General features: G+C 37.2%; 5 protein-coding genes and 1 long non-coding RNA gene across 8 annotated transcripts; 3 read left to right on the top strand and 3 right to left on the bottom strand.

The window, feature by feature from the left end:
* Window positions 1-1,179: 1,179 nt before the first annotated feature.
* Window positions 1,180-6,271, bottom strand: LOC125580172. The gene is made up of 2 exons (XR_007317915.1): window positions 6,001-6,271; window positions 1,180-2,552 (listed from the first exon to the last, which is right to left on the bottom strand). It is a non-coding gene; the product is annotated as an uncharacterized LOC125580172 (long non-coding RNA).
* On the top strand, window positions 3,621-5,413 carry LOC106374487 (pollen-specific protein SF3). Of its 3 annotated transcripts, none has more exons than XR_007317914.1 (4): window positions 3,621-4,365; window positions 4,602-4,695; window positions 4,941-5,131; window positions 5,230-5,413. XR_007317914.1 is itself a non-coding variant. In XM_022694809.2 (3 exons), the coding sequence occupies exons 1-3, from the start codon at window positions 4,636-4,638 to the stop codon at window positions 5,258-5,260; spliced, it is 282 nt and encodes a 93-aa protein (XP_022550530.1). In that variant the 5' UTR covers window positions 4,372-4,635; the 3' UTR covers window positions 5,261-5,413. The 3 variants fall into 3 exon arrangements, 1 of the variants encoding a protein (XP_022550530.1); XR_001274970.3 differs by having other exon boundaries at window positions 3,633-4,365; window positions 4,961-5,131; XM_022694809.2 differs by lacking the exon at window positions 3,621-4,365 and having other exon boundaries at window positions 4,372-4,695.
* A 1,732-nt stretch (window positions 6,272-8,003) lies between the features above and the next one.
* LOC106376105 (stem-specific protein TSJT1) lies at window positions 8,004-9,601 on the top strand. The gene is made up of 4 exons (XM_013816149.3): window positions 8,004-8,443; window positions 8,536-8,776; window positions 8,862-8,982; window positions 9,267-9,601. The coding sequence occupies exons 1-4, from the start codon at window positions 8,232-8,234 to the stop codon at window positions 9,443-9,445; spliced, it is 753 nt and encodes a 250-aa protein (XP_013671603.1). The 5' UTR covers window positions 8,004-8,231; the 3' UTR covers window positions 9,446-9,601.
* A 337-nt stretch (window positions 9,602-9,938) lies between these two features.
* On the bottom strand, window positions 9,939-11,836 carry LOC106376104 (protochlorophyllide reductase B, chloroplastic). Its single transcript, XM_013816147.3, has 4 exons — window positions 11,539-11,836; window positions 10,923-11,454; window positions 10,357-10,715; window positions 9,939-10,285 (listed from the first exon to the last, which is right to left on the bottom strand). The coding sequence occupies exons 1-4, from the start codon at window positions 11,683-11,685 to the stop codon at window positions 10,130-10,132; spliced, it is 1,194 nt and encodes a 397-aa protein (XP_013671601.1). The 5' UTR covers window positions 11,686-11,836; the 3' UTR covers window positions 9,939-10,129.
* A 7,043-nt stretch (window positions 11,837-18,879) lies between these two features.
* BNAC01G19620D lies at window positions 18,880-20,277 on the bottom strand. Its single transcript, XM_013816146.3, has 3 exons — window positions 20,032-20,277; window positions 19,731-19,936; window positions 18,880-19,286 (listed from the first exon to the last, which is right to left on the bottom strand). Exons 1-3 carry the CDS (start codon window positions 20,119-20,121, stop codon window positions 19,061-19,063), a joined length of 522 nt encoding a protein of 173 aa, XP_013671600.1. The 5' UTR covers window positions 20,122-20,277; the 3' UTR covers window positions 18,880-19,060.
* Window positions 20,278-20,900: 623 nt separating this feature from the next.
* LOC106373202 lies at window positions 20,901-21,961 on the top strand. The gene is made up of 2 exons (XM_013813415.1): window positions 20,901-21,687; window positions 21,786-21,961. Exons 1-2 carry the CDS (start codon window positions 20,901-20,903, stop codon window positions 21,959-21,961), a joined length of 963 nt encoding a protein of 320 aa, XP_013668869.1.
* Window positions 21,962-27,169: the final 5,208 nt, after the last annotated feature.

Here is a 27,169-nt window from a genome sequence, read left to right as displayed (position 1 = left end):
TTAGAAATGTAGTCCACGAATGGACCTTCTTTTCAGATATTCAAATATATATTAAGTAATAGGTTCATACTAGGTAATAACCCGCGCCTTGCGCGGAATGTGATTATATTAGTTACGTTATTTTTTAATAAGAAGACATTAATCCGTTTAATCTGGATATCGGTTCGGTTTTAGATTGTTTTTTGGTTTTTAATCTCCTAAAATATAACTATCATTTTAAATTAATATTTATTTGATTTGTTTGATTAAAATGTTTATGTTTTTGTTTTTTTTTCTGTGATAATCAAAAATTACTATTATTTGTTTGTTTTCATGTTATGAATCTTAGATAGTCGTGATGTCGAACCAATGATTTCATATTATAGTTTCTAAATGGATAATGGTTAAAAAAAGAAAATAAAATGATTAAGACAATTATTTTTACTACAATTTGGTCGATAGTGAAAGAAACATTAAGAAAAAAGAATATTTTAACTTCCAAAAAAATTAGATATTTCAGTTTTGGTAAATACTTAGTTATAAGGTGCTCACGTCAATGTGCACATGTATGTGTATATAAAAGTATATAAAGAAGGTTGATAAATATATAAAGATATTGTTAATTAATATTAAATGACATTTTTTCAAAATAATACATGAAAAATAAAATTCTTAAAATGAAATTATTTAAAAATAAAAATATTATAAAATCTATATAATATATAACTTATATATATAATTCTTTAAATATATGTATATATATATGCATATAACAGATCAAATTGGATATATGTTCCTATAAATATTGATATTTGTGATTTACTTTTATTACGGATAACAAATCGAATCAAAATTTATGAATAATTTGTCTAGTTCTATTCGTAAACAGTAAAAATAACGTAAATAAGAACCATGCATGTGAGTTTTATATTAAAAAAATGTAAAGTACATAGTGTGAACATATTTATGTAGAGTTTGACTGAGAAACTCTCTACATGTGTCATGTGTTCATTTTAGTGTGAACGCATTTATTACAATGTTTCTATACGTGACATGTGTCCAGTTTAGTGTGAATGCATTTATTACAATGCTTCTCCTTTAATATATAAGGGATTTGCGTAACCACGTGATGGAGTGTAATTAGATGTTTTTGAACAACCCAAAGCCTGCAGCCGATTATAGTTACCTGTTATTGTCTTCGATTACGTGATTAGTTGATCATGTATGTTTGGTCTTTTTGTAAGTATGAGCCTAGACGAGTCCTCCGATGTTAATTGTAAAGAGAGCAGAAGTCAAACGTCAGTAGACTTATATTCTATACAATACAAGTAACCAAAAATGTAGTAGGCTTTTTGGGGGGCTAAAAATGCAGTAGTTTTCAATTGTTTCCTACTCTATATGCTTCAACTCAAATCTGTTTAGAACCACAATTTGAACATATTCAAACATAACAGTCAAAATCACAAACATAACTAAGTCCCAAGATAATATAATATTATATCCAACAAAAATATATATACATTATATCCAACGGAAAATATGTATATATATAAACAACACTATTTGATGTACTGAATATGATCCCTCTCTGTTACACAATCTGACAGGACCTTTTTTTGTTGAAGAGATAAATAAAGCAAAATCCGATCGGCTGTCTTTAGCCACACAGTTGATCCTTACCACTTCTCAATCCCAGAGAACTAATTGCTATAATCTAATTGTGAACCCCACGACCTAATTACTGCATCCGACAAAAAAGCAATCTAACTATATACATCAACGAATCCGACCAGTGTGCCTTATACAATAACGTCACTGGTATAAAGGGTTTATTTTCGTAGACTATAAGATGCTCGAATCCGTACGCATATAATTAAGATTCCCTGATAATTGCACGTTGTCATTTCCTAACAATGCTAACTAATTTACTCATTATTAGCCTCTGGTACGGTGGTGCCCATGTAAACATTATTCAATTAGCCTCGACAATCCAAAATCCCGTTAACCTTTGCATGTTGGCTTTATGTTTCATGTGGTGTTTACTTTTATGATGCTTTTATTAAGAAATTCAGACCGAGTAATCAATCATTTTCTGTAAACATATTCATGATTATTATTGAATAACTTGTTAATTTCATTTACTAACTAAATAGTATATTTCAATAATTAAAAAAAACACTACTTTAAGATCTCATTCGGGGTTTTATATTCATATAATACGCGAATGATACTCATTAATTTGGAATATAGATTGTGGAAACAAACTAACAATTACACAAATGAAGCATGTAGCACATTCTGCAAAACATATTGCTACGAAAATGGAAACTCCATTATTTTAGGTTTTCAAAGTGTAAAAATGCATAGAGAAAGGTGGAGATGGCATCTAAATGAAAGCATATATGAATAGCGTTGACGTGAATAATTTTAGATTCAACGAAAGTAGGCGAACGAACGTGACTGCTCTCCAGCTTTTTGTACAGTAGCTAACGAAGCAACGTGATCTGTGGTTGTCCTTATATGCCACGTGCAACAGATAAGCAGACCTTGCTTTTCTTCTTACAAAATAATACCTACGCAATAATTAACCAAATAAAGCAAAAAAAAAAAAAAGAAACCTTCAATTATAGAGAGTTTCTTATATTATAAGCTAGTGTTTTTTTTTTTTTTCATCTATTATTATAAGAAACAAAGTCCAAACTGGACCAAGCCCGAAACCATTACAACGGAAGCCCAAGACAGGCCCAAAACCTAACACCCATCCAAAGTAACCTCCAAAATCTCGGCCCAAAAAAACCCAAACAAGAGGCCACCGCCCCAAAACGCCAACACACGGCACACGTGTTGAGACCTCAACTGCGAGGCACACGTGTCGCCAAATCCCTTTTCCTTCCTCCATCGCCGGAGGGAACATGCAACTCATCTCTGGAAACCGTAGGCGATTACACCGTCGAGGAAGCAAAGCAACATCCGTCCATCACGTGTACAATCGACGAACGATTCTGAGAACACGCGTCAAGAGAGAGTCTTCACCTCCTCCGGAAGCCACGCCGAAACTCCGCCATCGGCGGAGATAAATCAGTGAAAGACCAACTGAGCAGTCTTCAGATGGCCAAGACACAACCGGATCATCACTTCATGAAAGATAACCGCCGTCTTCAATCAATCTAATCACTGCGACAGAGGATCAAATCGAGAGTCGGTGGTAGATCGAAGAACAGGAGGCAACAATCAAACGAAACCGGAAGAACTCCGGTGAAAAACCGGCGAAGACGATGAAATAGAATCATCTATTCCCGGAAACAGAGCCGGCGAAGCTGGTGCTGAACGAGCCACCTCTACCCGGAAACAGAGCCGACCGACCACCGAGGGAGAAGATGCGTCACCGGAAACGAAAACCAGGCAGAAATCTCTCAAAACTCTATTCCTTGTGAAAGATCTAATTAGAGAACAAGGACGATAGAGAGAAACCTCTGTGAAAGAGAGGAGAGAGGATTTCAATATCCGTATATTATAAGCTAGTGTTATTCATGAACTTTGAAAAGGGATGAGACATAAAAAAAAACAAAGACAGCATGAGATGTGTGTTTGCTTATCTTTAGTTATTTAATCGGTTGATAGATATAAGAATGCACTCAATATCATTGGCGTGATTTTTGGTTGGATAGTAGTTATATGGTTAACTGGATTGAAATCCTCGTTCCACATGTCCTGTGAAATCATGTTATATATACTAGAGCACCTAAACGAGATATATAGTTGTTTTGGTTATGTGAAAGATTTCCATTTATCACATTGCTTTGCAAGTCTAGAACTTTATTTTGCGTGCACGTATGTCAGAAAATTAGTATGAATTTTTATTTTACTGATAGTTATTTGTACAATTTAAGTCTTGAAATTCTTTATAATTTGCAGGAAAATTAACTTGTCCGGAGTAAAAAGAATATATAAGCAAATGAACCTTTAGAAAAGGTCACCTGATATTTTTAGGTAGTAAGAGCATCATTAACGGGCCTCTTACCCCGTCTCTTAGTTATTATTAAAATTAAAAAAAAAAAAGACAATTATCTTAAAAGATGTCTCTTAATCAAGAGACAGAAGAGGCGACTCTTGTAGACACACGTCGTTCTCTCTTGCTTCCTCTGGAATCTCTCGTCAGCTTCCCAGCATCAGATGAATCGTCTTCTCTCTTCCTCACTTTTGATTGATAATACTCATGATTGGAAGTACAAGCAGAGAGGCCCTTTGGGGTATTGTATGTTTCAATTGAATCAATGCTCTCTCTGATGTTTTCCTTGAATCAATAGAGAGGAGGAGGGAAGGATAAATGGATAATGGAGAAGAAGAGAAGCAGAGCACGGAGCGAAGATCCTTCTTCTTCCGAGAGTATGTACTCTCTTCTCTTTTTGATAATACTTTCTCTTTTGTTTCCCCATAAAATCTAGGGCTTTGTTGAATTGCTCCGTTTGTAAGTGAAAGATCATACTCAGTTTTTAATTGGTAGTTTTGAGTCGGTTGAAAGGTCGAAACTTTTACTTAGTGTTGAATCGTTGTGTTTGTGGATGACATGATTTTTTAGATTGAGACTGTAGGTTCAAGTTTGTGTCTTTATGAATGGGCAGGCGAAGAAAAAGTTAAGAGGAACAGAGAAAGAAGATGAGAGGAGAAGTTAGAAGAAGGAAAATAAATCTCACAAGCACCACCGATCAAGTTCATGTATAGTATTTCTTCAATCGTTTCCTAGTATCTGACCTGATATGCGATAGCAATAGCATGTGATGGCTAGAACCTTTGATTATTTGTTACAGTCCGGTTAAAATTTGATGTCTTTTTACTGCTTCATCTTGTTTGAGTATCTTGATTTGATGCAAACAGCTAAGCATTGTCAATGTCGATAAGTTAAGAATGTTTGATGGACTGATGGGGTTTGTCTTTGTGTTCTGGTTCTGATATGTGTACAGGGTTTTGTTTTGGTGTGTAGTGAGCTAGAGAGCCAAAATACGATGTCGTTTACAGGAACGCCGCAGAAATGCAGGGCGTGCGAGAAGACAGTGTACGCTATGGAGCTTCTCTCAGCTGATGGTGTCCCTTTTCAGAAGTCTTGCTTCAAGTGTTATCACTGCAAATCCACCCTTCAAGCTACACAATTGAGGTATGTTCTTAAGCAGCGTGATAGGTAATTATCTAGTGTTACATGAGAGTGGAGCTTTAATAACATAGCAATGGTGGTGGTTTGAACTCTTTGTGCAGGGGAACTAAGACAGTACGTTGGTCTTGTTGAATTGTTTTTTGGTGAATTGCAAAACTTTGAAGTTAGGTGATATGTATAGCCTTTGTACGTTGAATTAGAGAAAGGTTGTATTATCAGAAACTTGTATAAATGATATGGATAATAAAAGTGTATTCACAAGATCAAATGTTCCTTTTCTAGTTCTTTCTTCCTTCTCAAATTCTTTCAATTTTTTTTTAAGAATTTTTACTTAAAGAAACTTGCAATGGAAGACACAAATTTTTGTATCTCTTAACTAAAGTTCTTAACATAAATTTATTATTAAACAAGTGATTAAGAGTCTTTAATGGACTCTAGGGATAAAGATGCTCCAAGACTCCAATAATGGGTTTTTACCTTATCAGTCTTTATACCATTAGACCTCTTTTTAATATGGGCTTTTAGTTTCAATGCAAATATAGGTACCCAGCTTATACACGGGCTCAAATATATTTTAACCGGCCTCGTATTATAGAAGTTGTATACTCATACCAGACCACCTCTAGTCTTTCTTACAGTGTTTATATGTTTATCATGGTGCATATACAGTGTGTGTTTATCTTCCTTCGAAGAAATTAAATGTAATAGAAAGTGACTTGATGACTCGCAATAGCGGACCAGAACGAATATAGCAACAGTATTAAATAGTTGTCTCATACAAATCTGACAGTAATCTATGTTCTACAGTCCTACACCAAAGACGAATCATAAGTGAAATGAGCTAATATGGGTATTAATCATAATGATTGGACCAGACTTTGGTAAATTCAAAACCAGCCTTCAACAAATCTGCCACTGAAAGAGATGACTATAGTGCATCACTCTGATTCAGCCTCGGGAGTCGCAGAAGATTTAATCTCTTTAATTTTGAAAACAAATTATTGATAAGAAAGAAGAAGACAAAAGTGGGAAGTGGGAAGTGGGAAGATAAGAACAACATAAAAGTACGAGAATGCTTATCCCGTGACACTGACATCACACTTTCCATGACCCACGTCTTCTTGGCCAAAACCATCTCCGATGTATTTTTCTATTTTTTCCTCTAAAATATTAAAACTCTATAATAGAGATAAGTATGTCTCCAATGTATTCTTCTATTTTTTTTTCTAAAAAAGAATATTTTTGATGTATTCTTTTCTAATTTTACAAATAATACCTTTTATTTGTGAAAGTTGAAAACCAACTCAATTTAGTGTAACATTCATAAAATTATGATATTATTTACACTGAATATTTTTATAGAAACTATTATGTAAATAAGAAGTATGATTATATATTTATATAAACAGTAAAATTTCACTAAAAAATATTTATTTTGGTTATAATTGTTAAAGTAAAAGTTAAAAAATCATTTTGTAGATAAAAAATATGCCTCTATTATAGAAGAATGCTATTTTTTTCTTTAAATATAGAGGTGAAAATAGCAACCTCTATTTTAAAGGAAGAAATAGAGTAGGGTTGAAGTGGTTTTATCTCTAAATACTATTATACAGACTAATATAGAAGTGAATTGGAGATGCTCTAAATATTACTGGAGAGATTCCATATCCAAAACTTATGTATTCTATTATCAACTACATATTTTTTTTTAAACCGATTGTTCAGATTTAGTATGAATTTGGTGAACTGATCTGTGAACTTAATGCTTTTTAAATTTTGAGAGTGTGAATAATCTATCTATATTCCTAAGACAATTTATAATGGTGTTTCATATTCTTTTTTTTTTTGCTTTATTTTGATTTTTTTTGTTCTAATGATATTTTATTTCTTGTTTCAAAATAAAATAATATAAGGTATTGATTCAAATTTAAAGATATATTGTTGATATCTTCATTTTTTAAAATGATTTATTTTAATTGTAATTGGTCTTTAACTTTTAAATATTCTTATTTATTTTCTAATAGAATAAATTATATACGTTAATATTATTCAATTAATTTAAAATTTATATTATTAATTTCATGTAATTAGAAATTGATGCCAGAAAACATGAAAATATTTACTTTATAGGACCTTTAATTCAGTTTAGAAGAATGTAATATAAATAAGTATATGTTTTTTTATTCCGGAACACTTCAGTTGGTCATTTGTACGGTAAATATATATTTAATATTTTTAAAGAAATTTAATTTCCTTTGTTCTTTTTTTATGTTTGTGTACTAATTTTATTATGACAATGTTTAGTTTATATTAAGTAATAATTGCGTTGGGTTACTGTTAAAACAAAATAGTTTAGTAAAAAGTAAACTTGATAATTATAAAGTGTTATTAATAATTAATGATAAAATAAAAATATAATATATCTAAAAAAAGATAAAATATTTTTTTGAAAAGAGAAAATGAAGCAAAATATTGAAATAATATTTATTTCATTTTTTTCATGTCGAAGATAGTAAATTTTTAAGGATGAAAATGAAACCAACTATTATTTACGATCTGTGCAAATTTATTACTAAATGAAAATCAAACACAGATAGAAATATTCCTTAAAATAATTTCTTGTCAAATGTAAATTTGGTCTAATTAATATAGGCAGTTGATTAAAAAAGCATTAAGAAAATATATTTTTCTGTTTATTTTCCAAGAATATCTTATTTCAGTAAATATAATTCTGGAAATTGAAACAAGCCAAAACAGACACTACAATGTTTCGAAAATCTATCCAATAAATAAAATTACGTGTAATATTTGCCTTCTTAGCAGCAAACTACGTGCAATATAAATGAACGAATAGTCTTAAGATCTCACTCATCCAAAACCGTTTCAAACCCACAGAAAAAAATTAAAAACAGACAACGGAATAAAAACAAATACCACCGCTTTGAGTTATATATAAACTCAATAAACCTCACCACTCTTCCTGCTTCATTCTTCCTTCCAAGATTCTTATCTTTATTAAAGAGAAACAAAACTCTTCTTTTATATTTGACTTTTCTTTTTTCATTGTTGTGTTCTCTCTCCCTCTTTCTCTCGCTGGAGAAAAATGTTGGCTATATTTCACGAGGCTTTTGCTCACCCGCCGGAGGAACTCTACAGTCCGGCGTCTGAGAAATGCTCTAAACAGCCCAAACTTCCAGAAGAAACATTAAACGACTTCTTGTCTCGTCACTCTGACAACACTTTCTCCATGTCTTTCGGAAAAGCAGCTGTTCTTGCTTACGTTCGTCCCTCTGCTTCCTTCTCCGTCCACCAGAGGTTAAAACATATATGATCCTGCCTTCACTTCTTGTTTTATATAGGAAGGTGGTTCTGTTCCGTTGAATCTTCATGTTGAAATTTTGGTCTAGGTTGTTCTGTGGGTTTGATGACATCTACTGTCTCTTCTTTGGGAGCTTGAACAATCTGTGTCAGCTAAACAAGCAATATGGTCTGACCAAGACAACAAACGAGGCCATGTTTGTGATTGAGGCTTATAGGACTCTTAGAGACAGAGGTCCTTATCCAGCTGATCAGGTTGTCAAGGATTTAGATGGTAGCTTTGCCTTTGTTGTTTATGATAGCAAAGCTGGTTCTGTCTTCACGGCTCTGGTACTCTCACAAACCAATCTGATCACGTTTCAATGTTTTTTAAGAATTTGAGAAAGTTGTAAAATTGAGGAGATTTGTCTTGTAGGGATCTGATGGAGGAGTGAAGCTGTTTTGGGGAATAGCTGCTGATGGATCTGTGGTGATATCAGATGATTTGGAAGTTATCAAAGAGGGCTGTGCTAAATCTTTTGCTCCTTTTCCTACAGGTAATACTGACTTCATAACAAAAATAGTCATAGGCTATAACAAATGATAGGAAATGATCATGTTGGTACATGTAAAGATAGGTCTTGATCATGTGTAAGTATGAGAGCTGAATCTTGATATTTTACCCAAATATATGAGTTGAAATTAGCTATATATGATAGGATGCACAATGATGTTGATCTAGCTTAGCTAAGGAATGTAGCATGCATATTGAAGCCTAATGTGTATAATCATTTTTCAACAAATAATGAAATATTTTGTATGGATATTGGGAATGTTGCAGGATGTATGTTCCACAGTGAAGGAGGGCTAATGAGCTTTGAGCATCCGATGAACAAGATAAAGGCGATGCCGAGAGTGGACAGTGAAGGAGTCCTATGTGGTGCTAACTTCAAGGTGGATGTGTATACGCGTGTTAACAGTATCCCTCGTCGAGGAAGTGAAGCCAATTGGTCTCTCTGAATGCTTGCATTCTCTCAACTTCCTAAATGATACTTTCTTTTCCGCACTTTCATGCTCCGTTCTTGTTCTTCTCTACTTCTGTTATGGAATAAGCCATGAATAAAAACTGTGAATAGCTTTCGAGGTTCTATATAAAAATAAACTTCTCAGCGCTCATTATCTGCTCTTCAAGCTTCTGGAATACAACTTGTTCTGTTTCTCTGAATATGATTTCAGAGAAGTGTAAACAACATGCTCGACGACCAGGAACTGCTTGAGAGAGAAGATGACGTATCGATCATATTTATTCCTTACTCTCCTTTCTGTAATGAAACGCGTGAGAGTTGTTCATTTTCCTTCTACGTTTCCTCCTCTTGTTCAGTAGTATAATGCGTTGAGAATGTGGTAATTTTTACCAACTCTTTTAAGGCGCTTGGCTTCGCCGTAAGGAATGTACGAGACTTCTTGTTTTGGTGACCTTTCGTTATGTTGAAAACAAAAAACCATAGCAATATACTAAAGATAGACCAACTTTTATTTCATTATTGTGGGCTACTCGCCCAAACAGATCTACACTCAACATGCACTATTGAAAAATTCGCAGTACAATATCAAACAATCTAAAAATCCCGAACACCCTCTAGGATTCATCAGTTGGTAGGTAACAGAGAGGTCTCATCAAGAGAAAGAGGCTTTCATGCCCTATTAGGCCAAGCCAACGAGCTTCTCACTGATCTCCCACACTTTACGAGCCTTCTCAACATCGCTTGCCTCTTCCGATAACTGATTCTCGAAAGAAGCCGAAGCCTTGTTCCAGCTCCAGTACACTCCTGATTTCGTCAAGCTCGGATCACTCACCACCTACTCAAAACAAAAAACTTTACTCATTAAGTACAACTCTTTCCTTGACTCACAAGAGAATCTTTTATTACCTGAGCAAGTCTTTTGCCAGACTCTGTCTCGGACACATATCCTTTAGTGATGTACTTCTGAAACGGAGGGAAGAGGGTACGGAAAAGAGGAATGTGCTCTCTGAATAAACCAGTAGACGCGATGCAACCAGGGTAAAGCGAGGCGAATGTGATTCCTGTTTCTTCATGGTAACGTCTGTGAAACTCTTGCATCGTCAACATGTTGCACACTTTGCTGTCTTTGTAAGCCTTTGCACCGTCGAAATCTCCTCCATCAATCATCGCCGAACTGTTCAAACCGTTCAATCCACCGGCTAAACCTCTCAAGTCTCCGAGGTTAGCTTTAGGTGGTACATTACCAGCCAATGTATTCGTGTTCCCTACACCAAAAACAAAGATACAATCAGGGCCGGTTCTATGCACAGCGGGATGAAACATTCGTCTCAACATTCATCGCCTAATTATAGATTTTTTTCAAATTAAATTTATCTTAAAAATGTTTATAACCCTCTAAATTTCAGATTCGGCACTGGATATAATGAATTAATGATCAAAATCATTACTATATAGTATATTCTAGAGAATACCTGTAATGGATCCGACAATGATGAGACGCTTTGAAGGGTAATCAGATTTCTTCAAGTCATCAAGCAACAACCTCGAGAGAAGAAAGTGTCCCAAATGATTAGTCGCAACGCTGAGCTCAAACCCTTCTGCACTGTAAGTAGGCTCTTTAGCCGTCGGGAAATAGACAGCAGCGTTGCAGACCAAAACATCGAGAGGCATCTCCGATCTCCTGAAGTTATCAACGAACTGTCTCACGCTGTCTAACGAAGCTAAGTCTAGATGCATCACCGTGTAGCTGTCTTTAGGCATCCCTGCGGACTTGGCGGCTCTTTCGGCTTTGAGGAAGTCCCTGCACGCCATTATCACGTGCCATTTCCCTGTCTCGGCAAGAGCTTTGGCCGTGGCCAGACCTAACCCTGACGAAGCTCCCGTGACCACCACGTTACCTTTCCTCAAGGTCTTCTTGCCGTCAACTGAAGATTTTGTGATGGATGGGCTGGAAGTTGCAGCGGTTTGGGCTCTTATCGCTACATTTCTCACGCTAAGTTCTCTCTGAATCAATTAACCATTACCAATCATTAGTCGAGGAAGGTTAAATCGAGACTCTAATGTAGGGACTGAGGAGTTGTTATGTACCTTGAATCTTAATGAGGAAGAACCATGTTCGGTAATGGAGGCACCAAAGAGACTCGAGTCCTTGAAGTATGCTGAAGAAGCACTCAGTTTTCCATCTTTTCGGACAGAGAAAGCAGAGGAGACCAAAGAAGCAGCTTGAAGGGCCATTTTTGGAACAAACAGAGAGTGGGATACCAAAAGCGATTGAAGTAGAAGACTACCGAAGTGGATGTTTTGCAAGAGTGTGTGTGTGTGCGTTTATGTATACTCGCGAAGGAGTGGAGGAGATGAAGTTCGGACAAGAGGAGAGAGTGGTCCCCAGAGATCACCGAAGATGTGTGGATAACATTATCTTAAAGAAAGTATCGGCCACATCATCACTGAGTATCCAATCAGAATTCGAGGTTTAGATTTCCCTCTCAGTAGATATTTTATTTTATTGGCTTTTTTTTGCAATAAAAGGTTTGTGATTGGTGGTCATGGGATTCCATACTATGGCATGGGAGAAGGAGATATCTTACAAAAGTATGCTACTATTCGTTATGGTTACTCTGATATGTTTGGATAATTTTCCACATTTTTAACTTTTTATTCATAATATTCGGGGTAATTTTAAACTGTGACTGAAATCTAATAATCAATTTTTTTAAATGATGGTAATATCATAAATCATGTTATGAATGTCCATAACCGGCCCGGTCCATTAGAGGTCCAATCCGCAGGAGAGAGAGAGGAGAGAGAGGAGAGAGAGTCGGCCTATTGAGAGAGATAAGCGGCTACATGTTTTCCTTTTTCCTTTAAGTTTATGATTTGTAATCATTCCTTTTATCTATCTTGTAATTCCCTATATAAATGGCACACTTTATAATTAATGAAATAAAAACTTATTGATTCCAATCCTAAGTTTTACAACACGTTATAAGCACGATAGCCTCTAAAAACCTTAGAGCTAAAAACCAGAAATCAAAAACCCTAATCCTACCCGACGAACCCTAACCCGATCGCGTCTCTTATTCTTGCAAGCGTTCCCGTCTCAGCTTCATCCGATCAGCTCCAGCCCCAAGGCGTTCCTGATCATAGACGAACTCAGCCTCAGCTCGCAGCTCTCGTTCGACGATAAGCCACTCGCGATCCGACAGCAAACAGCTCGCGTCTCCGATCAGCCGCTCGCAACCTCAGCCTCAATACCGTTCGGGACTCGATAGGAAACAGCCAGCTCGCGTTCCGTTCCTGTCCAGCTCGAGGTTCATTCTTTGTTGGTCCGGTTCATCAAACAACTAAGCTAAAGAAATGAACGAGAACAAGGATGTACTCGTTGTGGACAGTGGGTCAAGCCACACGATCTTAAAAGACAAGAGATACTTCATAAACCTAACTCTGAAAAATGCCAACATCTCCACCATTGCGGGTATAGCTAGTCTCATAGAGGGTCACGGCCAGGCCAACATCCTATTGCTTATGGGTACACATATTGAGATATCAGATGCCTTGTATTCACCCAAATCTAAGAGAATTCTATTAAGCTTTAAAGACATTCGAATGAATGGCTTTCATATTGAAACCACAGGCGAAGGAAACAAAGAATCCCTTCAGATCATTGAAATCGTCCATGGCAATAAGAAAGTTTTAGAATCCATACCCGCACTATCTACTGGTATTTACCATGCTAAAGTCAGTATGATCGAGGCCAATGCCACTTTTAATAAAGAGGCAATCGACAACTTTACTTTATGGCACGACCGGCTTGGCCATCCCGGTTCGACCATGATGCGTAAACTGATCCTGAACACTAACGGCCATACCCTTAAAGAGAAACGAATTATCCCTAATAACCTATCGTGTGTTGCTTATTCCCAAGGGAAACTCATTTCTAGGCCATCACCAGTTAAAGTCACTAAGGAAATGATAAACTTTCTGGAAAGAATTCAAGGAGACATCTGTGGACCAATTCACCCACCTAGTGGGACATTTCGATATTTCATGGTCCTCATAGATGCGTCCACTAGATGGTCGCATGTCTGTCTCCCCTCGACGAGAAACTTGGCATTTGCCAGGTTACTTGCTCAGATAATTCGATTACGAGCTCATTTTCCAGATTTTCCTTTGAAGACTATACGTCTTGACAATGCTGGTGAGTTTACTTCCCAAGCGTTTAATGATTACTGTATGTCCATGTGGGTAACTGTGGAACACTCCGTGGTACATGTACATACACAGAACGGCTTAGCCGAATCATTTATAAAACGCATACAGCTCATTGCTAGACCGTTGCTTATGAAATCAAAGCTGCCGGTTTCTGCATGGGGACACGCCGTCCTTCACGCAGCCGAGCTCATACGCATCAGGCCATCTAGTGAACATAAGTATTCCCCATCACAATTGCTTACGGGTCATGAGCCAGACATTTCCCATCTTAAGACATTCGACTGTGCCGTTTATGTTCCAATTGCTCCACCACAGAGAACAAAGATGGGACCTCAAAGGAGGCTGGAGATATATGTTGGATTTGATTTTCCCACCATTATAAAGTATCTTGAGCCAACTACGGGTGATTTATTTAAGGGCAGATACACGGATTGTCATTTCAATGAATCTGAACTTCCAACATTAGGGGGAGATAGCAGTAAAATGGTAAAAGAAATTTCATGGAATCAAACATCCATATCTTGGCAAGATCCTCGAACTCAAGAATGTGATCTAGAAGTTCAAAAGATCATACATTTACAAAAGCTGGCTAATCAATTGCCAGATTCCTTTGCTGACCTGAAAAGTGTGACTAAGTCATACATACCAGCTGCTAATGCACCAATAAGAATTGATGTTCAAGAGGGACACAATCAAGTTGCTACAGAGTCTAGACAACGTGTGAAACGTGGTAGACCAATAGGTTCCAAAGATAAGAACCCTCAGAAAACAAAGAAAGGTGCAGAAAATGAAACCGAGGTTGATAAGATACCAGACATGGCCGCGGCCGATCCAGCCCGAGATGTGGCCGCGCCCGACCCTACGGCTTTAGACATGGCCGGACCTGATGCCATTGATGTGGCCGGCCCTGATGTGCCAAACAATGTTGTTTGGGACGCCAAGCTTCATGGTACTGATGGTCCAGATAATAATGAGATCTCAATAAACTATGTCTCGTCTGGGAAACGATGGAACAAAAAACATGTCGACATGGATGATATATTTGCTTATGAAGTAGCACTTGAACTTATGGATAATGAGGATCATGAACCCACGTCTATATATGAATGCATGTAACGACCAGATTGGCTTAAGTGGAAAGAAGCCATAAACGTGGAGTTAAAATCATTGAGAAAAAGAGGTGTATTTGGTCCAATAATCTGGACACCTCATGATATCAAACCAGTTAGATATAAATGGGCCTTTGTGAGAAAAAGAAATGAAAATGGTGAAGTCGTGAGATATAAGGCACGACTTGTGGCACAAGGATTCTCACAGAGACCAGAAATAGACTATGAGGAGACATACTCCCCTGTGGTGGATGGTACGACCTTCAGATTTTTAATAAGTCTGGCCGTGAGAGAAGGTCTAGATTTACGGTTAATGGATGTTGTAACCGCATACCTATATGGTCCACTGGATAATGAGATTTACATGAAAGTCCCAAAGGGTATCGAATTGAAAAACAAAGAGAGTTCTCGAGAACAACATTGTATTAAGTTGAATAAATCTCTTTATGGACTGAAACAATCAGGTCAAATGTGGTATAATAGACTAAGTGAGTACCTAGTGAAAAAAGGATATAGAAATGACCCTACCAGTCCATGTATTTTCATTAATAAATTCGAAAACAAAGGATTTGTGATCATAGCAGTATATGTTGATGATCTGAATATCTTAGGAACCTCTGGAGAGATTTCCCAAACGGTTGAATACCTTAAGAAAGAATTCGAGATGAAAGATCTCGGGAAAACGAAATTCTGTTTGGGATTACAACTTGAGTACATGAATGATGGAATCATTGTGCATCAAATGGCATATACAGAAAAAGTACTCAAGAGACATGGCCGACTCACACCCTTTGTCCAGCCCCATGGTCGTGAGGTCACTTGGCCTGGACACTGATCCATTCCGTCCCAAAATGGACGATGAAGATGTCCTAGGTCCCGAAATGACATATATCAGTGCCATAGGAGCTTTAATTATTTGGCAACTCACACACGGCCTGATATAAGCTTTGCCGTGAACCTACTATCTAGGTTTAGCTCAAGTCCGACCCAAAGGCACTGGAACGAGATTAAACATGTTCTTCGTTACCTGCAAGGAACAAAAGACTTGAGTCTATTTTATACTAACCATAACAAAAATGGTTTAGTTGGCTGTGCTGATGCATGCTATCTATCAGATCCACACAATGCTCGATCACAGACGGGATATGTCTTTACACATGGAGGTACTGCTATATCATGGTGTTCCATGAAACAGACGATCGCGGCCACTTCGTCTAATCACTCGGAAATATTGGCCATTCATGAGGCCAGCCGCGAGGTCGTCTGGTTAAGGTCGATGACCCAACATGTCCGATCAGATTGTGGGATGGTCGAGTGCAAGGAACCGACCATGATGTATGAGGACAATGCTGCGTGCATTGCTTAGCTCAAAGATGGTTACATCAAAGGAGACAGGACGAAGCACATATTGCCTAAGTTCTTCTTCACGCACGAGCTTCAGAAAGCCGGCGAGGTCCATGTCGTCGAGATACGGTCCAGCGAAAATTCAGCTGACCTATTCACTAAGTCACTCCCGACTTCTACATTCAGGAAGCTCACGCATCAGATTGGGATGCGTCGACTGAAAGACCTTCACTGAGGTTCACATCAGGGAGAGTAATACGTGTTGTACTCTTTTTCCTTCATCATGGTTTTGTCCCACTGGGTTTTCCTGATAAGGTTTTAATGAGGCAGCATCCAAAGCGTAGTACGAACTCTGTATGGTTATGACATCCAAGGGGGAGTGTTATAAATCATGTGATGGATGTCCATAACCGGCCCGATCCATTAGAGGCCCAATCCGTAGGAGAGAGAGAGAGGAGAGAGAGTCAGCCTATTGAGAGAGAGAGGCGGCTACAGGTTTTCCTTTTTCCTTTTCCCTTTAAGTTTATGATTTGTAATATTTCCTTTTATCAATCTTGTAATTCCTTATATAAAGGGCACACTTTATAATTAACTAGATATGGACCCGTGCTTTGCACGGGTTTTATTTGATGTTTTAATTTTACGAAAAACATAAAAAGAATAAAAATATTTTTCACATTAGTTCTTGAAATTTTCAGTATATATTGGTGTAATACTTATTTTAGTATAATAATTAATTTTCCTACATAAACTTTGATTAGTATTTCTACTTCAATAATCATGATGTTTTAAAATAGTATATAATGTTTTTTTCCCATAAATAATTCACTTTAAATTATTTTTAATATTGCAGTTAATTGAAAAATATAGAATTGTTGTAAACTATCTATATTATTTATAATGTGCAAGAAAATTCAAAAAAAAAATCAAAATTGATGTCAGACGAAACCAATCAATATTCTTCTTTGTCGTTACCAATACTATCATAACTCAAATATTTCTTTTGCACACCGTCTAAGCAAATTAACATATAGTTATTCACTTTACCAACTGTTTCATTCCTTATTCTTTGGAGTAAACATTTCTTTTTCGATGAGATAAGTCTTGTCTTTAAAAGTGAATTTGGAAATCTTGATATATAGATGTTGTAATGCATCCAGAAGGAGCTGCATTGTTTTTCAAGAGCAATTTGTTGTCTTATCTCGGAAGGTAAATTATGTGAACATCAGTTTAGATGTGAAAGGACATGCAGAAAAATTCACCTAGATAGAAAAGTCGATTATTCATAAATAAATTGACACTGACATTAACTTAACTACAGCAGTAAAACCAATTTATATTGTCGATAAGAACAAACACATATAAGCATAATAGTCACATTAACTTTTGTACAACAACATAACTGCATAAATCTATTTGGCTATATGTACAAACGCCAAAGTATAATTGTGGCAATAACTAACGTACAGCAGCATGACAATTATGACAAAAAAAAAATCAACATCAGTTTAAGAAGAAAAAAAAACATGTGAAAATTGGGAAACCTAGTTATTTTGTCAACATGTGTCATAAAAAAAAGAACACACAGAGATATGAAAAGAACATGCAGAAAAACTCCCCTACTATTTTTCTTCTACTCTTATTATGTTTAGTTACAAAATATGAGAGAGATTAATCCGAAATATAGATGTGAATAATTGTAGTTCCTTTTCGTTTATGATTTTAAACAGAAAATTAAATATTTAATTAGGAAAGTTGATTATTCATAAAAATACTGAAATAGTTATTCTAATAATTTTTTTGTTTAAGATTTGAAGAAAGGAAAATTACTATTAAACACTCTTTTACAATATTCCTATGTTTACAATTTTAGAAAAGGACAATTACTATCAAATATTTTTATAGTGATCATTTCTTTAGGATTTAGAAAAGGAAAATTAGTATTAAATAAATTATTTTACAAATACTTTTTGTTTAGAAATTTTAAAAAGAAAAAAAATTAGTAAAAAATACTATCAAAATTTTATAGAAACAGCTACTATTAAATAACTTTTGAAATTAATTCTTGCTATTAAATAATTTTAGAATTTCGTTTTTATTATCTTAGCATATATATATATTAAATCATGAAAGATTTTAACACATGCCGATATATTAAAAGGAAAATCACTCTCAGATAATTATTTGCTTAATATTTTTTAAAAAGGAAAATTATTTTAAATAATATTTATAGTTACTTTTTTATAAATCGTTTATTTTTTTATTATTTATTTATAAATATTTTTTAATTAGAAGATAGTTTAACACATGTCACAATCTTAAATATATAATTGCCACGTGTCACAGTCGCGTTAATTAGCAACTTTGAAGAACCAAACTTTATATAATAAAAATAATATTTATAGTTATTTTTTTTATAAATCGTTTATTTTGTTATTATTTATTTATATATATTTTTAATTAGAAGATAGTTTAACACATGTCACAATCTTAAATATATAATTGCCACGTGTCACAGTCGCGTTAATTAGCAACTTTGAAGAACCAAACTTTATATAATAAGATGAGAACTTACTGATTTCAATCCTAAGTTTTACAATGGGTAATTTGTGTGTGTAAAACACTATTTATTGTTCATGCTCTACCATCATCTTTTACATATATAATTCTTGTAGCCATATATTAAATTAACATGTATAGCAAGCACATGGCACAACCACTGAGTATACATCGCAATGCGTCACATTATATCCACCTCTTACTCTTAGAAACAACATTTCACTTTTATTATTCATACAAATCAATCTACAAAACTCATAGATATACCCACAACTTCAAAGTAAGTTTCCAGTCATACTTTAACAAGCAACAAGCCCAAAATATGACATTAGTATATCACATAGCACATAGGAAAGAAACAAACGTATATTGTTGCTCCAAATCCTCTAGTAAGGGGAGAGGGAGGCGTCAGCAGCAGAGGAGTAGAAAAAATAATAGAACTGAGAGACAATGGCGTTGAAGAAGACAAAAGAGGCACCCGCAGCGAAGACACCCTTGCGAAGAGTTTGACAATCAGGGGGATTGTCCATGAACATTGTCCTGTACTTTGTGTGGTATGCATTCTCTACCGATCCAGCTAATAGACATATCTCCGCTATTAAGAAGAATATCCTTTTGTTTCCCAATAAAACAACAATCAAAATATGAAAATTATATTAGCCCCAGTTTTAGTTATTTTGCTGGTTGAATGAAATTTTTGTGCATATGATCAATTCAGTGAGAGAAGCCAACTGGAGTACTGGATTAGTAAAAAAGATAATAATAAGCATGTCTCATTTTATAACCAACTAAAATGCTTGGTTATTTAGCTTCGGAGACACATTCCGTCGATTAGATATGTCAAATATAATGTTTATGGTTCTTAAAATCTCAGGACCGCCGAGGATGAAAGGCTAATGCATAACATATGCTAAAGCCAAACGTCATTGACTGGATATTCATGATTGTGGATTTGAAATCATCTTTGTAATTTCCATATTGCTACAACTTGCGTTTTGTTATTAGGTTATCTTTTATAGTAATTGAGTTAAAATAACAAAAGAGTATATATCTTACCAGCTGACAATGAAGAGAACAAGGGCAAGAGCACGTGAACCACCAGGCTTGAGAGGCTTTCCACAACAGAAGCAGCGGCTAACGAGCATGATAAGAAGTTGACTAGCCACTGAGAACAAAAACGCTCCAACTCCATACCCTGTGGCTCTGTCCGAATCATACACACAATAGTTGTATTGCACCTCAGTGTCCTGCACAACCTTTGCCTGCCCCCACCAATTTTTTATAAAGAAAAAATCTTAAGAGAAAGATCACATAATCATCACCTTGCTCAATCGATATGCGTTTGATTAAGACTTACAGTGCTTCGTCTTTGCTCAGCAGCCACGGCTAGACCAAAGGCAATAAGGTTGAACACAAAGACTATGGCTGAGACAATCTTCGACGCCATGGTTTCAACTTACTATCGCTCTCTTTCACAAAATGTTTGTTTCGATATTATAAAGACAATTCGTTTGCTCAGATTTGATTGTCTCTCGCCTAATGGAAAAAGACACGTTACCGTTTGAAATGTGCATCTCACCTTTTATTTATATATTCTAATTGTTCAATAAAAAGTACATTTTATGTCTTGGAAAAAGTTTGTCTAAGAAATTGGGAAAAAATGGATGCGTAGAGCGAAAGATAGACACATGAAATTCCTTGTTAGAGAAGTTTTTTGTTGTTTATGACAAATCAACATAAGATATTACTTCTGTTGAAAAGCAAATGAGCTAATCACCTCTCTTTTTAATTTTAGTGACATTTCTTTGAAATTAACGTGATGGAATCAAAGTTCTTATCTTTATCTTTTTGATTGTTGCTAAGTTTCAAAATGGAAAACAGCTTGAAAAAATGCCTAAAAACGTGAAAAGATATAACGTGGGAATTAGATTCCCACTTGATTGGAACATGTTACCAAAATAAAGATTTAAAATAAAATAAAAAGAGGCAGCAAGTCGAAAAATAATTTGATGGCGATTGCGATTGCGATATCGGAGGTAACATTCACGGCGGCGGAAGCCAAAATCTTCTCCCATGGCGATGGCCGCGTGGTCAATCCTAGTGGAGTTTATCTACAGAGGGAGGAGATCCCTGCTTTAACTTGGATAACTATGGAAAATTTCCAAAAAAATTTTGAAAATTTTCGAAAATCCTGGGAAAATATTACTTTTTTCCAAAAAATCCTCGATGGAACTTCTGAGCTATTTAGTGTTTGGGTTTCAGCCGCTCTGCGGTTTTCTTCACAACCAATACTCCCCTTACTCACGGCGATCAAGAACCCTCTTTTTGCTTCTAATGGATGCGAATTTGGCTGAAGTATTGCAAAGTATATCTTTGGGAGAGGATAAGTCGATCATCATTTCTGATGATGACGACTTTTGTGCTATGGAAAGAGGAGGACGAAGCATCCTCGGTAGGCTTTTGAACCCGGAGTGTCAGAATATGGGTAGGATGCTCAAAAGGATGCCAAACATCTGGAAAGTTTATGAACGTGTGAGGGGCATCGCTTTGACTAAGGAAAGTTTTCAATTCATATTTGATCTGGAAACTGATATCCAGATGGTTCTCAAGCAAGGTTTCTGGACTTTTGATGATTGGGGGATGGCAATGGAGCGATGGGTTGAGACTCCTCCACCGAATTATCTACAGACTGCTGTGATTTGGGTGAGGCTCCATAATCTCCCAGTGAACTATTTTACACTGAAGACCATTGATGCTGTCGCTGATGGTATTGGACATGTCAAGGTCATTGAATTTGATCCAGAGAAGCCACTGTTACATGATTATGTTCGAGTCCAAGTAGTGCTGGACCTCAATCAGCCTATAAGGGACAAGAAATCTGTGACGCTACCGAAGGGTAGGGTGGAATATGTGGATGTAGAGTATGAGCGAATCAGGAAGAAATGTTATCACTGTTTGCGGTTGTCTCATGAAAAGCAAAAGTGTCCTTTACTCCAAGGCTCTCGAGATAAAGGTAAAGGAGTGATGGCGCGTCATAATGCAACAGAACATCATGCACTAGAAGCTCGCCAGCACCATGTTAATCTCGTTGACAAAACATGCCTTTGTTAGCACCGGCAATACCTCCGGGTTTTGAGCCTTCATCCTCAGTGGTGGCGCCTGAAGTTTTTGAACAGATGCAGATATATATGAACTGTGCTGACCCTGAAGAGAGAAGAATCAGAGAATCAGGAATGAGAATGACTCTTCAAGAGTTTTCTAAGGACCCTATCAAAGATCTTGTTTAAGGTTTGAGAGAGCACCTGTGCTGTCGAAGGAAGTGAACACAAACAGAGGCATGGTGTTTGACTTTAGCAGAGTACAAGCTGAGGTTGCACCTGATATCTCAGAATCATCATCTCGTGGTCCACTACGACAAAAAGTAGCTATTGAGAAAGGAGGAGCTAGTGGTGAAGTTGAGAAGGGTCACTCGGAGGGCTTTGGGGAAGATCAAAGGGAGGAAGGTCTTTTGCTGCTCCGGAATCAGCAGACCAGTAGAAGAGAGGAAGGTTACATGGTGAATTAAAGAGATGGGGTACGTCTGGAGGGTACATACATTGAAGGTTTTGTTATAGGAAGTGGCCGCAACATCTCCACTGAAAGACAGACTAGAAGCAGGAATTCACAAAGTAGCAGATCATCGTGGGCTCGTAGGAACCAGAACAAGCGAAAAAGTGTTCCAACTGGTTCAGACAATGGACTTAGTGAGAAATCTGAGGTTTCAATGAAGCGTAAGGCGCATGAGGAAGGGGAGGTGTCTTCAAAAATGTCAAAACAAGTGAAAGGGTTGATGGTTTCCCCGAAACCATCCAATCATCAATGACGACGCTTGCTTGGAACTGTCGGGGATTGAGGAGCAACATGACAGTTCGACGCCTAGAGGAGATGTGTCGTGAACATCTCGAGGATTTCTTGTTTCTCCTAGAGACTAAAAACTCTAGTAGTCACGTTCTGAAGCTTCGTAGTTCGTTGGGTTATGACCATTGTTACCTGGTAGACCCAGTGGGACTAAGTGGAGGTTTGGCGCTGTTTTGGAAGAATAAGTATGAGGTGAATATTTTGTCGGCATCAGCAAGAATTATTGATACAGAGGTAAAGCTGGGTGCGGTGACTTTTTATATGTCTTTTGTCTACGGTGATCCTGTTCAACACCGAAGAGCTGCAGTTTGGAATGAACTCAGAGACATTAGTTTGAACAGGAATGGAGGCTGGTTTTTGGCTGGAGATTTTAACGAGTTGATGAATAACTCTGAGAAGGTTGGAGGGCCTTGGAGACAGGAGAGCTCCTTTTTTGATTTTAGAGCTATGGCGAGGGATTGTATGCTGAAAGAGATCCCGAGCTCCGGAAATAGGTTGTCTTGGGGTGGTGTGAGAGAGATTAACTCTAATGGTATAAAAGAAAAAGTATGGGTTCAATGTCGTTTAGACAGAGCCTTTGGGAACGCGGAGTGGTTCAGGATTTTTCCAAAATCGCACACTGTGTATCTGGAGAAGACATGCTCTGATCATCGTCCTATTTATACAAGTATAGCTGAGTCTAGGCAGCGGAGATCAGGCCGTTTCATGTTTGATAAGCGATGGTGTAAGAAACCAGAGATAGCTGAGGTGATCAGGAGGGGATGGTGTAATAATTTCGCTTCAGGGCAAGGATCAGTCTCAGAACGTATTCAGTCGTGTCGCCGTGAGCTTTCAAAGTGGAAGAGGTCAGCAAACGTGAATTCAAATGTGAACATAAAGAGATTGAGGCATGAACTCGAGTTGGAAGAAAGTAAAATCTTCCCGGATTTGGCATGATTGCATGTTCTCTGGTTGGATTTGGAAAGAGCTTTCTCTGAGGAAGAAGCTTTTTGGAAACAGAAAAGCAAGAACTCTTGGTTTCAAGTTGGAGACAAGAATACAAAAGTCTTTCATGGTTGGGTTGAGGTGAGGAAAATGAAGAACAAAGTCCACTCTCTACTTGACTCGGAAGGTGTTGAACATTTCTCGGAGGAACAGATGGGGGAGATTGCGGTGAGTTATTTTGAGGATCTCTTCCATTCCTCTGGTGCTGCTGATTCCACTGAATTATTGGAAGGGATGACTCCAAGGATTTCTGAACGTATGAACAGAGGATTGATTAAGCCAGTTTCGGATGCAGAGATCAAGAAAGCAGTCAAGGCGATCAAAAGTGACAGTACTCCTGGTATCGATGGTATGACTGGCTAGTTCTTTCAAAAATTCTGGAGTATTGTTGGCCGCAGGTGATATTGGAGGTCCGAAATTTCTTTGAAGTAAGTCATCTACCGGCAGATTGGAATTTCACAGAGATATGCCTTCTACCAAAGGTTCAGAACCCCAATCAGATGAAGGACCTGCGACCAATCAGCCTATGCTCAGTGGTGTACAAAACTGTGTCAAAAATACTATGTGATCGTCTGAAGATTGTACTCCCTCTCATTGTCTCCCCTGCCCATGGAGCTTTTGTAGCAGGCAGGTTGATTTCAGATAATGTTTTAGTTGTGCATGACATGGTGCACGGCTTAAGGACGAATCCTCTGTGCAAGTCTGACTTCATTGCAATAAAAACTGACATGTCGAAAGCTTACGATCGAGTGGAATGGGACTTCCTAGAAGCTTTGTTTCACAAACTGGGGTTTCATCAGCAATGGATCACATGGATTATGTGCTGTGTGCGATCAGTGTCCTTTTCCGTGTTGTTAAATGGACAGTCTTATGGCCATTTCAAGCCTAAAAGGAGATCAGGCAGGGGGATCCACTCTCGCCATTTTTATTTATCTTGTGTGCTGAAGCTCTGGTCCACACAATGAATCAAGCGGAACAACAAGGTTTGGTATCAGGGATGAAGTTAGCTCCAAGCTGTCCTGCGGTGCAACATCTCTTATTTGCAGATGACAGTTTCTTTCTATGTCGGTTATCACGAGCAGAGTGTGCAGAATTTCTTCGACGTCTGAAATTGTATGGTGACTCTTCAGGCGAGGTTATTAACTTCAAAAAGTCCGCAATTACATTTGGTGCTGGGATTGATCCGGTTATGAAGAGATTGTTGGCTGAGTTTCTGAATATAGAGAATGAAAGTGGTGATGGAAAGTACCTTGGGTTGCCTGAATGTTTCAGTGGATCCAAGAAGAAGTTGCTTGCATATATAAGTGAGAAGTTGGGTAAAAGACTTAAAGGTTGGTTTGCCAAAAAGCTTTCCCTTGGTGGAAAGGAGGTACTCCTTAAGTCAATTGCCATGGCTTTACCTGTTTATGCAATGTCCTGTTTTAGATTGATAAAGCATCATTGTCAGAAAATCATGAGTGTTATGGCGAGCTTTTGGTGGGATGAGTGTGCCGAGAAGAGGAAGATTCATTGGGTATCATGGGAGAAACTTTGTATTTCTAAAGAGAATGGTGGCTTGGGTTTTAGAGATATTGAAGATTTCAACCAAGCACTCCTAGCAAAACAGGCTTGGAGGTTGTTAAATGAACCTAACAGCTTGCTAGCGAGGATTTATAAAGGAAGGTACTATGCTAAGAAGGGTTTTATGGAGTGTGGAAAAGGGTATAGACCTTCGTACGCATGGAGAAGCATCCTTTTTGGCCGGGAGCTATTGAGTAAGGGGTTGGTTAGATCCATCGGTGATGGCCAGTAAACTTTGGTGTGGAGTCAGAAATGGATCATGGATGAAGTCCCGCGCAGACCTATTAACAAGGAAACGATGATTGATGTTAATCTGAAAGTCTCCGCTCTTAAGCTGAACGAGAATCAATGGGACAGAGATAAGCTACAAGATATCTTTCCTATAAATGAGGTTAACCGGATCTTACATATGACTGTGGGAAACATAGCAGACAAAGATATTTGGGCATATTCACCTCATGGCTCTTATACGGTTAAGAGTGGATACATGGTGGCTACAAAAGAAAAAGAAAAGCAGGCTTTACAAACAAGCTTGGCTAATCAAGGGTTGTTGGAGCTGAAGAGAGTCATTTGGAATGTCCCAACGATTCCAAAAATTAGAAGTTTCATGTGGAGAGCGGCTTCTGGAGCTTTAGCTGTTTCTGAAAGATTGAACACACGTGGAATGCACTTGGACACGCTATACAAGCTCTGCAAGAATGGAGTAGAATCGATCAAACATGTTCTTTTTGAATGCGAGATTGCAAAGGAGATATGGTCTTTAGCGGGTTTTCACCAAGGTCCTTTGACATCTGATACCATTCTGATTGGTTGGTTGTTTAGCTACCTCAAATTAATGTCGGTGGAATCTCTTCAGGTTTCACAAAGAAGAGCGATACCTTGGGTTCTTTGGACCATTTGGAAGAATCGAAATAAGGTATTGTACGCAGATTCTCAAGACTCGCTTGTTTCGCAAGTTACGCAGGCAAGTGAAGAGGCTAGGACCTGGAATGAGTTAAATATGGAGCAGACGTGTACGGAGCCTATGAGTGGCCTGATGGGGGAAAACAGGAGATGGGACTCGCTCTTAACAGGTACTGTGAAATGTAACATTCACTCGAATTGGAGGAACGCTAAACTGCATAGTGGGGGCGCTTATGTGATTCGTGATCATAGAGGTGATGTTCTTCATCATGCAAGAGAAGCATTCACTTTCTCTCCTAATAGATTAACATCTGAATTGCGCTGCTTGGAATGGGCTCTCCAAAGTATGAAAGATCTAGGCTATCAGGATGTTGTGGTTGGGTCTGATCTGCATGATCTTATCAATGCCGTAATGAGACAATCGAACTGGCCAAGGTTCAGGGCATTACTGTCAAGAGTGAGGATACTCTGTTTGTCCTTCCCTTCCGTGGCCTTTGAATCTGAATCTGCATCATCAAATGGTATTGCAAGGAAGATTGCTAAGAGCATATTGCGGGACGGACGTTTTCATTCTTATTTGGCCATGGGTGGATCAGCTTGACTTCACCAACAGATTTTTAGAGAGGCAAACCTTACTCACTCGTAGATCTTTTTCTTAAAATTGAGTGCTTATCTTTTGTTGTCTCTATGTTCATGTTCAGCACTTTTCTCTTTGGGTTCCTTATTATTCATGATTTGAAGTCGTTAAAAAAGAAAAAGAAAATATGTTTAAAGAAATTGTAGTTGGATGGTAATGTTGGAGACTTCTACATCAATCTGATGGAACAAATGCTTAAATCCGAAGAATCATCTCACCGAATTTCATGAGAAAGCATTTTCGTAATTAACTAACCATATTCATAATACATGGTTCATTATATGAACGATCTCCATTAGTCCAAAAAAGTTCTTACTCAATTCCTTAGCAATTCTCTATTTATTATCCCCTATATATTAATTGAGTAACATTTAAAAAGATGTAATCTCAATTTTGTAATAATTAAAAAATAACTCATGTTTACGTGTCAATCAATTAGGTAGTTAATTAATCCTACGTGTCAGCCTCACATTAAAATTGAAAAATATGTTGGTTCAATTCGATTTTTATATCT

Source organism: Brassica napus, chromosome C1 (assembly GCF_020379485.1).
Source record: "Brassica napus cultivar Da-Ae chromosome C1, Da-Ae, whole genome shotgun sequence".
In the NCBI taxonomy this organism is placed as follows: Eukaryota; Viridiplantae; Streptophyta; class Magnoliopsida; order Brassicales; family Brassicaceae; genus Brassica; species Brassica napus.
The sequence above is the reverse complement of the archived record's forward strand: the minus strand, read 5'-3'. Positions and strand labels throughout refer to the sequence as shown.

Coding starts and splice junctions, on each gene's coding strand:
- LOC106374487 (XM_022694809.2), top strand. CDS start 4,636: ATGAGAGGAGAAGTTAGAAGAAGGAAAATAAATCTCACAAGCACCACC. Junction 4,696..4,940: donor GCACCACCGATCAAGTTCAT/GTATAGTATTTC, acceptor ATATGTGTACAG/GGTTTTGTTTTGGTGTGTAG. Junction 5,132..5,229: donor CTTCAAGCTACACAATTGAG/GTATGTTCTTAA, acceptor CTCTTTGTGCAG/GGGAACTAAGACAGTACGTT.
- LOC106376105 (XM_013816149.3), top strand. CDS start 8,232: ATGTTGGCTATATTTCACGAGGCTTTTGCTCACCCGCCGGAGGAACTC. Junction 8,777..8,861: donor GTTCTGTCTTCACGGCTCTG/GTACTCTCACAA, acceptor TTTGTCTTGTAG/GGATCTGATGGAGGAGTGAA. Junction 8,983..9,266: donor TTTTGCTCCTTTTCCTACAG/GTAATACTGACT, acceptor GGAATGTTGCAG/GATGTATGTTCCACAGTGAA.
- LOC106376104 (XM_013816147.3), bottom strand. CDS start 11,685: ATGGCCCTTCAAGCTGCTTCTTTGGTCTCCTCTGCTTTCTCTGTCCGA. Junction 10,716..10,922: donor CATTGTCGGATCCATTACAG/GTATTCTCTAGA, acceptor TTTTTGGTGTAG/GGAACACGAATACATTGGCT. Junction 10,286..10,356: donor CTGGCAAAAGACTTGCTCAG/GTAATAAAAGAT, acceptor TGTTTTGAGTAG/GTGGTGAGTGATCCGAGCTT.
- BNAC01G19620D (XM_013816146.3), bottom strand. CDS start 20,121: ATGGCGTCGAAGATTGTCTCAGCCATAGTCTTTGTGTTCAACCTTATT. Junction 19,937..20,031: donor CTGAGCAAAGACGAAGCACT/GTAAGTCTTAAT, acceptor TGGTGGGGGCAG/GCAAAGGTTGTGCAGGACAC. Junction 19,287..19,730: donor GTTCTCTTCATTGTCAGCTG/GTAAGATATATA, acceptor GGGAAACAAAAG/GATATTCTTCTTAATAGCGG.
- LOC106373202 (XM_013813415.1), top strand. CDS start 20,901: ATGGAACTTCTGAGCTATTTAGTGTTTGGGTTTCAGCCGCTCTGCGGT. Junction 21,688..21,785: donor CCAAGGCTCTCGAGATAAAG/GTAAAGGAGTGA, acceptor TGCCTTTGTTAG/CACCGGCAATACCTCCGGGT.